At 59.9% G+C, this 13,768-nt stretch overlaps 1 protein-coding gene across 1 annotated transcript; it reads right to left on the bottom strand.

The window, feature by feature from the left end:
- Positions 1-2,840: 2,840 nt before the first annotated feature.
- Positions 2,841-11,541, bottom strand: P4HB (prolyl 4-hydroxylase subunit beta). The gene is made up of 11 exons (XM_059731901.1): positions 11,319-11,541; positions 11,023-11,229; positions 10,270-10,403; positions 9,918-10,055; positions 7,084-7,188; positions 6,740-6,865; positions 6,143-6,343; positions 5,322-5,442; positions 4,944-5,125; positions 4,487-4,570; positions 2,841-3,852 (listed from the first exon to the last, which is right to left on the bottom strand). Exons 1-11 carry the CDS (start codon positions 11,497-11,499, stop codon positions 3,766-3,768), a joined length of 1,566 nt encoding a protein of 521 aa, XP_059587884.1. The 5' UTR covers positions 11,500-11,541; the 3' UTR covers positions 2,841-3,765.
- Between the last annotated feature and the right edge of the window lie 2,227 nt (positions 11,542-13,768).

Genomic DNA, 13,768 nt, shown 5'->3' with positions numbered 1-13,768 from the left:
CGCTTGCAGGACGCGGCTGTGCACACTCCGCGGGGCGGCAGGCTCCCTGCTCCGGATGGGGGCTCTCCAAGGACAGGGCTGCTTATATACCCCGCCCCGGCTATTTTGGGCATTTACAGCTCATGCTGTTTGCCGTGAGGTTTTGTAACCGAGCTGCCCTGCCCTCCAGCCTCCTGCTTTTGGGCACAAGCTGGCGGCTCAGCTTTCATCCCACCTGTCGATGTGCCCGTCCAAGGGCCGGCTCTGCTGTGGCTGCGGCTGCTGCACCCCCGGCCGCTGGGCCACGGGGCCGGCCTCGCTCGCAGACAGTTCCCTGACCGCGAGAGAAGGCCGGAGGCGGTTGCCGTCGGGTCTGGGGACTCGGCCGCCGCGCGCAGAGCTGTCACCCTCTGCCTGCCCCAGCTCCCACCCGGAAGAGGCAGGAGGAGCTGCCCCGGGGCAGTCACGGCCCTGCCTTGGCCAGTGACCTGCAGCCGAGGCAGGAGGGCCTCAGCCCCCCAAGCCAGCGGCAGCACAGAGCGCCCGGGGCCTACAGCCCAGCTGCCACCGCAGGGCTCCTGGCACCTCGCGGAGCCCAGCCCGGCAGGGGGCTCCTACCAGCACCGTGTCCCACTGCAGGTTTGACACTGAAGCGACAACAGGTCGCTCAGGGCCCGTCTTCACATGCAGCCACTCACAGCCTTCACCCCAGGTGCACGGCGCCCAGCAGCGCCAGTCTGGTGCGACTGCAGCCAGCCCGGGATGACCCAAGGTAAGCACCTCCCCTCCCAGCCCCCCGGAGACAGCAGCACCTCCTACCCGCGGCGCAAAGCCGGGGAGGCCCAGCCAGTCCCTGTTCAGGAGGTCCGGCGGCCAGCAGGCCAAAGCAGCTGGGCAGCAACTCCGTCGCCGGTGCCGCGTGGGGTCACTGCTGCGCCCCGCTCCCCCACCCAGCCCCATCAGCTGGAGCAGCGACTCTCACTCCTCAGAGACTCAAGGCACCGCTCCCCAGAGCAAGGCGCATGCAGATGCCGCCTGCCCCTGGGTTGAACTCATTTCCTGAGCGCAGGGGAAATCACTGAGCAATTCTGCTGTGGTAAACAAGACAGCAAGACCAGGGCAGGGCCGAGCGTGCAGGACACTGTGGCCTCCCCAGTGAAAGCCGAGCTCATCTCGTGAGCCATGTGAAGGTGTTTGCCCAGCTTGCATCATGTGGCCGTCCACCAAGCCCCCTAAGAGGATCTCAGCACTAGGTTGAGAAATCACCGTGCTGGAGCACAAGCAGGACAGCGGGATCCTGGGGCGGCCTTGGCTGCCACCTAGGACCAGCTGCCTGCTCCCTGCGGAGCTGTAGCCGGCCAGGATTCCTTATGCCCAAGTGAGAAGCTGCTCATCCGACACCGACCTGCCTTGGCTACCTCCTGCTTTGCACCTTGCGCCACGGAGCCCCCGCTCCCACGCCCCAGCGGCCCCTTGGCACGGCCCTGCCACTCTCCAAGCCAGTCTCGGGCGGTCCTCGGAGGCAGCCACTCTGGGCCCAGCTGAGCCGTGTTTACGTGCGGTGTCAGATGAACCCAGCGGTGAGCGAGTGGCGTAGGCCGGTTGCTCCCTCCCCCGTGGGGCTGGCAGCCAGCCGCCTGGGCCCGGAGAAGGGCTGACTTGAAAACACCTCCCAGCAGGAATGTGCCAGGCAGCCGCTTGGAGGGAGGGGGCAGCAACCCGCTCTGCCCGGGAGCCAGGCAGGTGCTGCCTCGTAAACAGCGAGCCACAGACCCGGTGCCCTGCGCCTGGAGGTTTCTGCGCCAACTGCGGAACCAGGGTCAGTGGCGCCTACTCCAGCGCAGCAGAGAGCTTGGTCTCCATGGCTACCCAGCCAGCTGCCTGCCCGAGCTGCCCCCAAGGCCTGGGGGTATCAGCGCAGTCAGCCGCACCGCAGCCACCTGCCTCCAGCTGGAACAGCATCAGGGCAGCAGGGTTGCCAACACCGGTGGATGGCAGAAGGGTGCCTGTCCCATTGCCCAATGCACACACGCAGCCCTACGTAGAAACAGGGGCCTTGTGCTCAGCCTGTGACATTTGGAGCCTATTTGCTTACAAAACTATTTCCCATGGTAAGTGGCCAGCTTAGAAATAGCTGGAGCTGCAGTGGGGTCATGTGAGCCCCAGCAGCAGGGCTCCAAACAGCACAAGGTTCCCTGGAGGAGTTCCTGGAAATAAGGCCTAAGGGCGGGTGGCCCTTGCCTTCAAAGCAAGGCTGATACACACCTGTATAGACCAAGGAACTGAGGCATGGAGGGAGCACACAAATCCTGGCAGTTTCTCCAAGTCCTCCCCCCATCCACGTCATCAATGGATGTGCCCAAGGTGAGACCAGGGGACAAGGGGGCAGCTGCAACTTCCAGCTCTTCTGGCAGTGCCCGTTGCTCCCAGCCAGCTCATCCCAGAGCCCAGCCTGAGGCTAGCAGGAGCTTACCACCTTGCTCCGGTCTGGGGCAGTGCAGCCACAGTAGCCTTTCTGCTGTTTGTGCCATCACCTGCAGGAAGCCAGGGTCCTGCTGCTCCCTGGGAGGGAGGCAGCACCACCCCCAGCCCGCTCTGCAAGGAACAGGGCAGAGGTGCTGGTTGTTGTTAGGGAAGCACCAGCAGCAACTTAACAGCAGACCTAGAAGGCAGTTCATAGTCACTTGCCTCCAGGAGCCTGTACTAGGGGTAGGGCCAGCACCCAGCAGGGGTCAAGTGCCTTCAGGGTAGAGCAGAGGGAAGCAAGGCAAAGGGACTTGAACCCTGACCTCTCCCCCCAGTTGGGAGCGCACAGCCCATGGCCACATCCACAGTAGACTCAGACAAAGGCAGATACAGGCTAGTATTAAAATCTCAATTTTATTTGGCCAAGTTCAGCTCAATGCTCCTGTGGTGGAATGCTCAGAATGAGCCCAGCTCTGCAGGGGCCTTCGCAACACCCCCTAGCCCCTGGTCCCCGCCCTGCCCCCTACCCACCCCCTTGCCAAGTGTCCTGGTTGCATTCCATCAGGCCCCAAGCCCCCCGCCTGCCTCGTCACCCCACAAAATAATGCACAGAAAGTGATTGAGCAGCAAGGAGATGACTCTGCTGAGTCTCATCTAAGCAAGCGAGCCTGCAGTGGGGTCTTCCCTCCCCAGGGCTTGCCCCAGCCCATGCCTGCCCTTACCACGCTGGGACTAGTCCTTTGGGTCTTGGAAAGCAAGTGGGGCTGCCTCGCTAGCCCCAACAGTGAGGAAACTCCCCCCACATTAGGAGGCCTGCTAGCTTGGTGGTCCCACACACACACACACAAAACAAGTGACAAAGCCCAGCTGTGACAGTGGTCAGGGCCCTGCTGGGTTGACAACTATGAACTTCAGGTTTGAAGGAGAAAAGCTTAAGCTTCCCTGGGGGAGGTTACTGGCAAGGCTCCAAATGAGGGGATGAGACAGTACTGCCACTCCCACAACCCGCTTCTACCCAGAGCAACAACATATGTGGAACAAAACCCATGTACAGGAAGTACATTACAATGAGAGACGAAAGAGGCCCAGGCGCCTGGGCTGCTACCTAAGGACAAATCCCTTTCCAGAACCAGAGAGGGAGGGGGGGCGACAGTAAAGAGCGAGCAGACAAGGGAAGGGCAAAGGGTATGTTAAACCAATTCCTGTGTTTCCAGTCACTCGCCTTCCATTTTTAAATCTTGATGGGTTTCTGGACTGGCCTGGCCACTGGCAGAGCAGCCAGCATAGTGTCTGCTGGGGTTAGGCAGGTTACTCTCCTCGTTACAGCTCGTCCTTGTGGGGTTTCTGGTCCTCTTCCTCATCTTCTTCAATATCTGCCTCGTCATCAGCCTCTACATCCTCCAGATCCTGCATTTAAAGACAAGGGGTTATACCCAGTTGTGGGCTCTGGTCAGGCAATATAGACAGACTTCAGCTTGGCAGAGTCATCTGGAGCAGCCCCTCCAGCCAGCCTGCATGAGACAAGCGAAGCCCAGGGGCTTACTGCTACAGAGCTCAGCAAGCTCCCAGCTGCCAGTGGCTGCACTGATGACCACGCTGAAGGCAGGAGCTGCACCCAGCGACTGCAACTAACAGTGCCACTCATGTTCCCACGTATTGCAAACAGGATCTTAATGCAGCCACTAAACAGCCAAGGCCCCCACCCTGATTGCAGGAGACTCTGCACAGCTCATTTTTCCAGTACCAGTGTTCAATCTCAGCAGTTCCCACTTGCTTGTGTTTCCATCACCCACAGATGGGGGTTTACCCAGCCCCTGCCCAACAGCCTGCTGCAGCCCCAAAGCTCCGAGCAGCAGGGCACCCTGGCCATTCAAACACCCCCCGCCCCCCTACTCAGGCCGGCTGCCCCAGCAGGGGTGGTTTACACTACAGCCACAGCCCCACAGCATTTGCTATGCTATGATGACAGCCAGAGGCATCTTCAGCAGTCAGGACCTCCCCAAAGGAAGGGAATCCGACACAGGCCCAAGTGATCACTCACATCATCTGCAGCACCATCCTGGCCTCCGCTCTCCAGGAACTTCTGGAAGCCTTCCAACGTCCGTTCCCCGTTGTAGTCTATCACCTGCAGGCAAAGCCAGAGAGGTCCGTCACGCCCGGCTGGAGCGCTGGGGCCTGGGAGCAGGGAGTTCCCTTTCTGAGCAGCAGTTGGACATGCCAAGCAAGAGGGAGTTTAAACATTCACCTTCGCCCATAGGAGACCAAGAGAGAGCCCAGCTCAGCCACTAGACTCCTGTGATCGCTGCGAGAAGAGAACAGCCCACCAGTGAGTGCACCGTCCTGCTATGCGCCTGAGTCCCCCACTCCTTCCAGCCTTCACACCGACCCATCTTAGGTGCTCAGCGCCCTCCCACCAAGTCACCACGAGGCTCCCGAAGCGCCTTGCTCGCCTAGTTAGGAGCCACATGCTGTGCACTGTAGCTCAGTAGCTTGCTTACGTTTCTGCCAGAGCCTGCAGGGAAGAACTTGAGCGTGGGGAAGCTGTGGATTTTCACTGCTTCCACTTCGTTGGCTGTTGAGTCCATCTTGGCAATGACAACATTCTCATGGTCTTTGTAGGTCTCACCCAGCTTGTCCCAGATGGGAGCCAGCTGCTTGCAGTGACCACACCAGGGAGCATCTGCACATCAGAAACAGGCATGAGCCTGGAGAACACTGAGCAGACATGTCAGGGGTTAAGCCCTCCTGCACATGCTGGTCGGGCTGGTCTGAGCCAAGCCCTAGAGAAGGTTCTTCCTCCCTAGTCACCTGGCATCTGTGGTAAGGTGCCTCCTCCCTCTCCCACTTGTCCCTGTGGGGGCACTCAAGATACTCACAGAACTCCACAAACACATTCTTCTTCTCATCAAAAGCAACTTCTTCAAAGTTCTTCCCAACCAAGACCTTGACAGGCTGCTTGTCCCAGTCATCAGAGAGGTCCTGACTCATCAGGTGGGGCTGGAACCAGAGAGGCAAGTGAAAAGCTGGCACGTACAGTGGTGAGAAATCTGCTGGCTAAGTCACATCCCTAGGAAAACCCCATTTCTCCAAAGCTGCTGAACAGCTGAGCCACACACTATGAGCTGTCAGATGACGCCATCATTTCCTCCTCCTCTTAGGGGAAGTTCCCCGCCTACCACCCTGGACAAGTCTAGGCTGAAGGCTCCCTGCATGGGAAGCCTAGTGCTTGACTCTGTAGAAAAACATGCTACGTGCTGAGCAAGCCGTTCCCATGCAAGCGGAGCCTGCAGTTCACACAGCTGCAGTCAGTGCAGCTCAGCTACGCACGGCTGCCACCATCTTCAGATGGGCTGTGCGCAGCCCAAAAGAGCTGGCGGCCCTCCTCTGCCTGCCGAGACAGAAGCTGCAGTTGGACGCACCCCACCAAGCTCACATGACCTGCAGAAAGAGCAGCCACCAGCTTCATTGTGGAAATGCTCAGCATATTAAGGTGGCTATTTGCGTGCTGGCACCCTGCCCCCAGGTTTGCCCTTTGAGTCTCAGCTTGAGGCTCAGGCAAAGCTATACCGTTAGACAAGCTGCGCAGCTTGTCTGAATGATTCCTTCCTTCTCCGTGTGACTAGCATAACATTTCACCCACGTTCCACATCAGGAAATCAATTGCTCCCTGTCGCTGCCTGCAAAGTGGCCCCATTACCTTGATTTTGCCCTCCAGGAACTTGCTGCAAAACTCTTTGATCTTTTCAGCCGTCAACTCATCAGAGTCTGGCTTGTACTTGGTCATCTCTTCCTCCAGAGTGATGAGGCGCACAGCTGGGCACTCCTCTTTCTTCAGGCCAAAGAATTCCAAGATCCTCTGGTTGTCGCTGTGGTCGCTGTCTATGAAGATGAACAGGATCTTTGGAAGGAAGTCAAACGGAGATGGTGAAGACAAGGCATCCCTTTAGGGAAAGGGCACTGCTGCCAAGTCTCTCGTGCTGCCAATCAGCTGCCATCCCCGCCACCCTGGAGCCCCCTTCACCGCATGCCAGCGCTGATTCTGGGGCTGCAGGAACTGAGGTTGTGCACAAATGCCCTACACCTGGTTGAGTCTCTGAGACTAGCCAGCTGCTGCATGGCCAAGTGCACTGCAAGTGAGACAGCAGTGAAGGCGGGCAGATGGCACCTGCAACTGAAAGCCAGGCCCAGGAGCAACTGCTGGTTGAGGGAGGCTGGAAGCATGGCAGCTGCAGTCAGAGCTGCCTCAAAGACCAGGTGAGCAGCCAGGCCCACCACCAGCCCCTGCCCATCTCACCTTTCCCTTGAAGTTCCCAGCAGCTGCCTTAAAGTTGTCCAGCTTCTCCTGGTAGTCAGCAACGCTCTTGGGCAGGAACAGCAGGATGTGAGTCTTGATCTCTCCTCCAAAGATCTTTGGAGCGGTCTGGAAGGAACACAAGAGCTCTGTCAGAGGAGGTACCTACCACGCCAGCACCAAGGCTTCTCGGAGCTGCTGGCCACAGGAGACAGCCGGACTAGAGCTCTACTTAGGCTTCCCGCTCCACTGAGCTGCAACAGGGCAGGCTCCAAGTCAGAACACAGCCCCCAGCTTCAGTTCAGACTTCCACCCAGGCCTGCTACTTTCAAGGAGCAAGGCCATACCTGCTCAGTGAACTCGATCACTAGAGGCAGCTGGTTGGACTTGATGAAGTTCAGCAGATTCTCCTTTGTGATCTCGCCCTCAAAATTGTTGCGACCTTCATCAAACTGGGGAAACAAAGGAGATTGTCTTAAGAGTAGGGAGACACAAATGCCTGCCTTGAGGGAAGAGAGGCAATGAGAGTAGTTGCAGGAAGGGCACCAAACCCTGCTCCTGACACAGTTCTGCATGACCACACAAGGACTTGTGAAGAATGCCACTGACAGGCTCCAAATTTGACAGCTGGTTTCACAACATTCTGGGAGGCATTGGGCGAGCCAGCAAGAAGGCACCACAAATCCCAAAGACGTGGTCACTGGGCTGCGGGGACAGTTTCCCGCTGCAGCTGGTCAGTGCATGGGGCTGACCAGAAGCCTATCAGCATCAGCTGGCAAACTGGGCTGTTCATGAGTCCATGTCCCCACCAGCAGGGCCCACCATGCAGCCGCCGACACGGGGCCCTGAGGGAATGCATCACCCTCTATTGTTAGAGACAAGAGCAGATGTTGGAGCACAGGTGCCAAGTCCCCTTCATACCAGGACACTCATTTCCAGTTCTCAGAACCTTTCTGGGCAGCCGGCAGACGGGCACCAAGGGTGGAGAGCCGCACAGGGTCAGAGGGTCAGCCGCTGGCCCACTCTGATCTGCTGGGCCGACAAAAGCCTTGGGGCAGGGGGTGCTTGCACATTCCTGGCAGCAGCAAGGCGGTGGAATGCTATTCCCAGGGTGACCAAAATGTTCCCACAGCAGGAAGCCTCAACCTGGCCAGCTGAGCAGGACGGCCAGAGTAATTTTAGCAGCAGCCGTCAGCCCCTTTCCAGGAGTCATTTCTCCATCCCCTCATGCCTTCAAAAATGCCATCACCACTCAGTGCTCAGACCCACGTGGACGCCACAAACAATGGAGGAGAGCAGCTCGGCCCCGTTTCCAGCCTGGGTCTGACTCCAGATGGACAGTGGCTAGGGGGTCTCACTGGTAACCAAGCAAGGCTTGCTGCCGTTTGCTTTGCTGGGAAAGCAGGCATATTTATAGTGCGATTGTGGCATTGCCACTGCATAAGGGCAGACACGCGACAAGAATGTTCAGAGGCTGAAGGGCACCCGCTTGGTTTCACCCCCTCCGCCGGCCAGCTCGTGCCATGGACATTCTGGTGCAGCTTGACCAACTGGGTCTGTCATCCCCTCCCCCAAACACAGGGACAACCAAGCCCAGGTCCCCCAAACCCCTGCCCCCCTCAAGGTCACCCAGAGAAGTGGAGAAGCCTTGAGACCTAGCTGTCCCCAGCACCGCCCAGCTGGCCCCTCGCACCTCTGACAGCAGAGAGAGAACAAGCTGCAACTCTGGGAACGAGTATAATTAGGGGTTGGATCCCTCAACAGATCTAGCCAGTCAAGCTGGTCCACACCATGGTGGAAGGAGTCCCTGACAAGGGGATGGTGGGAAACCAGCATTGAGGAGAACACGTGGGGCAGGGATTAGTCAAACCCACTCGTATTTGTGAGCACTTGAGGCAGCAGAATGTCTTGCAGATACCTCTGGAAGCCCCAGACAGCCAGGGCAACTGTTCTTACCACGGCTATGAGTTGCCCCCCCTCTAATAGGAGGATCCAGTCCTCCCAGCATAGGCCTGTTCCATCCCATCAAATAACTGGGTGTGAAATCTGCTTGCAGGGGTTACATGCCAGCCTTACCCAATGCCAGGCTGGGGTGTGGAAGTGCCACAAGTAGCCACCCACACAAAACACAGCCAGTGCTGCAGGTCCCAAAAGCAAGATGCAACAGGGACCAGCCTCAGAGCAGGGCCAGAGGGAAGGCACAAGCATCTAAAAAGCAACAGCTGCAGCAAGTTACGTTCTGCAGATGCGCTACTCCCACAGTCTCTCACTAGATGGGCTCAAGCACATTACTCCAGTTTAGAAGGGGCAGCCCCCCACGCTGCTGCCCCTCGGCCTTCTCCAGGGATGGCTAGAGAAGGATGAAATAAGAATGCAAGAAGCAGCTGCCCTGGGACAGATTGGATGCTTGCAAAATAACACTTTCAGGTCTAATATGGGAGTTTAAAGCAGCTTTTGCCCAGTCTCACTGCCTGACGGGTACCAGCCCCAGCCGCTCCCCCAGGGAGCTTGTGTCCAGCCTCTCAGACTTCACCAGCACAGCCCAGAGAGGAGGCTGCTGTTCTAAACAGCACCAGCCAGCTCCTTCCTCCCAGCACACAGAACACGCCAGACTCACCCCCCACCAGGCAGTAGCTAGGCAGCTGATGCTGCATGCAGATCATGGCTGTTTCCAACTCACTGGCCAGCTGACCGCCAGGGCAGGCCAAGGCCATTAAAGGCAACCTCAGCTAAAGAGCAAGGCAGGGGAGTGATGCAGGGCTGTAGGAAGCTTGCTAGGCTACAGACTGCCAAGCCCAGCAGTTTATGGCAGAGCACCCAGACACGCTGCTGCGATCACCCAGGCCAACTGCTTTACAGAAGCCAGAGACCCAAGACAAGAAGCAGGCTGAAGCTAGAGCCAAGGGGGACCCACAACCGCAGAGGCCTGGGGACATGAGCACAACGCTAGGCCCGAAGGACCGACTGTGCTGCCCTCTGCTGAACAGACCTGCTCCAGACTGAAGCAGCAGGGCGCTCCAGTGCCTGCGCACAGCGGCCCGACAGCTAGTGCTTTCGCTTCCCCCCACTTGTTAAGGGTTCACGCTTCAGCTTGCCTTCTCATCCCTGCCCATGCAGTCTTTCCTCTGAACAGGGAGAGATTCAGAACTGAGTCCAGGGTGCAATTCTAGCCACCCCTCACCTTCTTGAACAGGACCACCCCATCCTTGCTGAGCTGGTACTTGGAGAAGACGTCCCCGTTTGAGGAGATCCCGAAAGGAATGTCATCAACGGTCTCAGCAGCCAGCAAGAACTGCTTGGCAGGTTCCGACTCCGCGTCCTGGGAACAGACGGAAGGGTTAGCCTTGCGCCCGGGGTCCTGCTCTCCCACCCCCCAGCGGGGAAGGCTAGACGCCCCGGTGCTCGTGTGGCAGGGGAACAACCTCCTCACGACCACGACCGGCCTCCTGCAAGGCTGCCAGCTCCCAGCAGCGTGGCCTGCAGGAGGGTGCTGCAGACACCCCCCGCCCCCGCGGCCCACGCCCGCACTCTACCTTGAAGAACCCAATCACAGCAACTTCGCTGGCCTCCACCAGCGCCTCCGCTGCAGCGACGTCGGCTAGGGTGCTGGCCGCTGGACCGGTGCGCTTCTTCAGCCAGTTCACAATGTCGTCGGCTTCTCTGCCAGCTACCGAAAGGGAGAAGAGAAGTTCGTTGCTGCCCCATATCCCAAGAGCCACCCTGGCAGGAGACTGAGGTGTCACCGGCCACCTCCTGCCACCTGCCACCGTCCCTGCTCCCCTTTCAGGTCCCCAAGCCCATCCCTGGCACGCTCTGCCCCAGCAGCACACCGGCGCTCAAGGATCTTTCCCCTAGGCGCTGCCTGGGGCGCCGGCCCGCCCCAGGGTTTAGACTTTGCTCCCTCCCTCCGCGCTATCAGCAGAGCAAAGCTCCCCTGGGATTCCGCGCGGAGACGCAGAGCCTCCTCCCGAGGGAGCCCAGGCGCGGCGGGTCACGCTCCCCCGCGCGCCTGCAGCAGCGAGGCTTCGCCTCCGCCAAGGCCCTCGCGCTCGCCCGGGCAGGCAGGCAGGGAGGCTGCTCCAGCAGCGCCGGCCCCAGGAGGACGTTTCCAGCCCCGGGCACGTCCGACCGGCCCCGCCACCACGGCCGGGGCAGGGCGCGCGGAGGAGCCGGGCCGGTGCAGCCGGACCGACCGCCTCCTGCTCCCGCTCCCACGGGCGGTTTCCCACCGCGCCCCCAGCGGGCTCCTCCCCGCGTGGGCCGACGCGCCTCGCTCGCTCGCTCACCCGTGTACTCGCGCGGCGCGGCGCGGTCGCCGTTGCGGAAGAACTTGATGGTGGGGTAGCCGCGCACGCCGAACTGCTGCGCCAGGTCCGCCTCCTCCGTGGCGTCCACCTTGGCCAGGCGGATGGCGGAGCCCGCGGCCTTCAGCTGCGCCGCGGCCTTGACGTACTCGGGCGCCAGCGCCTTGCAGTGCCCGCACCAGGGCGCGTCTGCGGGGGAGCGCGGTCAGTGCCCGGGCCCGCTGCCCCGCGCCCCCGGCCCGGCCCGGCCCGCCCCGCACCCCCGGCCCGGCACTCACAGAACTCGACGAGCAGATGCGGGTGCGCCGCGAGCGCGCGGTCGAAGGAGGCGGCGCGCAGCACGAGCACCCCGTCCTCCTCCTCCAACTCCTCCGCCGGGCCCTCGTCCGCGGCCACGCGCAGGCCCAGGCCGAGGAGCAGCAGCAGCGGCGGGAGCGGCAACAGGATCGGGGCCCTCATGGCGGCGGAGCGTAGCAGAACGGGACGGGGCTGGTCGCACCCGCCTCCCCCTTATACTGCCGCCTGCCAGCCACCGCCCATTGGCTACCCCCCGCCGCCGCCCATTGGCCCGTGCGCTCGGCCCGCCCCCCCCCCGCCTCGGATTGGACGCGCCCCTTCGGGGAGGTCGTGTGGGCTCTACTCATTGGCCGCTCGCCCCGGTGCCGCGCCTCGGATTGGCCGGCTCGGAGGGGCCCCGGCTCTCGAACGTGGCACTCCGCAGGGCGGGGCCGGCGCATGCGCGGGCGGAGCCGGCGAAGTCGTTCGTGGTGGATTCTGACTGGGCCGTGCGGCGACCTGCCCCGGAAGCGGAAGTCGTAGCGGCGCTGCCTCTTCCGGTGCGGCTGCAGCGAGCACGTGCGGGGCCGCCTCGCGACGCTCATGGCCCCCGCCCGGCCGGAGCCGAGCCCGGTCGCCCGCGGGGGAGGCGTTGAGGCGCTCCCGGGCCGGAGGGGACTCGGTCCCTTGGGCCAAGCCAGGTCTTTTATGAGCCCAGTAACACCCAGCGCCTCGCCTGTGGCACGGAGCCCCTGAGCCCTCGGCCGCGTCATAGACGTTCGGGCTGGAAGGGACCTCGGGAGATCATGGGGTCCACCCCCCCCACCCCCCTCAGGGGCAGGAAGTCAGCTGGGGTCGCAGAATCCCAGCAAGATAAACGTCCAAATGTCTCTTAAAAGAGGTCCAGAGTAGGTGCTTGCACCACGTCCAGCAGCAGTCTGTTCCAGGCCTTGGGGGCTCGCGCTGTAAAGAAGTTCTTCCTTATGTCCAGCCTGAAACGGTCTTGGAGGAGTTTGTGACCGTTTGACCTTGTCATCCCTTGGGGCGCTCTGGTGAACAGGCGTTCCCCCAGATCCTGATCCACACCCCTTATGTACTTATAGGCAGCCACCAGGTCCCCCCAAGCCGACAGTTTTCCAGGTTGACGAGTCCCAGGGCTCTCACCCTCCTTTCATAAGCCCTATTCTCTTGCCCTCTGATCATGCACGTGGCTCTCCTCTGGACTCTCTCAAGCTTCTCGACATCCTTCTAGAATTGTGGAGTCCAGAATGGGATGCAGTACTCCAGCTGCGGCCTCGCCAAGGCTGAGTAAAGCAGGAGGATGACATCCTGGGATTTGCTTGAGAAGCATCTATGGATGCAAGCCAGGGTTTTGCTCGCTTTACTAGCTGCGACATTGCATTGGTGGCTTATATTCATCTTGTGGTCAAACATGACCCACAAGTCCCTTTTGGCCGTGGTGCCAGCAAGCGTAGCATTGCCGAGCCTATAAGCGTGTTGCGGGTTTTTTTCACCAAGGTGGAGTACCTTGCATTTCTCAGTGTTGAATGCCATCAGGTTTTCATCTGCCCATTTCCTGAGCCTGTCCAGGTCAGCCTGGATCACCCTCCTGTCCTCAGGTGTGGACGCTTTACCCCAAAGTTTGGTGTCATCGGTGAACTTGGCCAGTCCGCTTCTGACTCCAATGTCCACATCGTTAATGAAGATGTTAAAAAGTATGGGCCCAAGGACGGAGCCTTGGGGGACCCCACTGGTCACGGTGCACCACAATGATTTACTTCCATTGACTACCACTCTCTGGGTCCAACCTTGGAGCCAATCCCCCAGCCATCGGACTGTGATGCAGCCGAGGCCGCAGCTGTCAATTTTTCCATGAGATGGTCATGGGACACCAGATCAAAGCCTTTTTTAAAGTCCAGGTATAGGACATCAATCTCTTCTTCCTTGTCCAGGTGATAGGTCACCTGGTCATAGAAGGAGATGAGATTGGTCAGGTAAGACCTACCTGCAACAAATGCATGCTAGCTATCCCTCAGGATGATGCCATCAGCCAGTTTGTCAAGAATGGTCTCTTTGATAATTTTTTCCAAGATCTTCCCCGGGATAGAGGTCAGGCTGATGGGCCTGTAGTTCCCTGGATCTACTTTCCTTCCTTTCTTGAAGATAGGCACCACATTGCCCTTCTTCCAATATTTGGGCACTTCACCTGAGCGCCAGGAGTTCTCGAAGATCTGCGCCAGTGGCCAAGCTACGATGCTTGCCAGCTCCTTAAGTACCCTGGGGTGTAAACTGTCTGGACAAGCTGACTTGAAGCTGTCCAGCCTCTCAAGGTGTTCCTTCACATGGTCTACGTTGATCTGGGGTAATAGTTCTCCCTCACCGTACCCGTCCTATACGGGCACGGGCCCAGACCTGGGCTTAGGGCCCTGCCCACGGCCTAATGAGGGTCCTC

This window comes from Alligator mississippiensis, chromosome 8, assembly GCF_030867095.1.
Source record: "Alligator mississippiensis isolate rAllMis1 chromosome 8, rAllMis1, whole genome shotgun sequence".
In the NCBI taxonomy this organism is placed as follows: domain Eukaryota; kingdom Metazoa; phylum Chordata; order Crocodylia; family Alligatoridae; genus Alligator; species Alligator mississippiensis.
The sequence above is the reverse complement of the archived record's forward strand: the minus strand, read 5'-3'. Positions and strand labels throughout refer to the sequence as shown.

Excerpts from the sequence above, each read along its gene's own strand:
- P4HB (XM_059731901.1), bottom strand. The coding sequence starts at position 11,499 with ATGAGGGCCCCGATCCTGTTGCCGCTCCCGCCGCTGCTGCTGCTCCTC. Across the intron at positions 11,230-11,318 it reads GCATCTGCTCGTCGAGTTCT|ACGCGCCCTGGTGCGGGCAC; the intron begins GTGAGTGCCGGG and ends GCTCCCCCGCAG. Across the intron at positions 5,126-5,321 it reads GAATGTGTTTGTGGAGTTCT|ATGCTCCCTGGTGTGGTCAC; the intron begins GTGAGTATCTTG and ends TCTGATGTGCAG.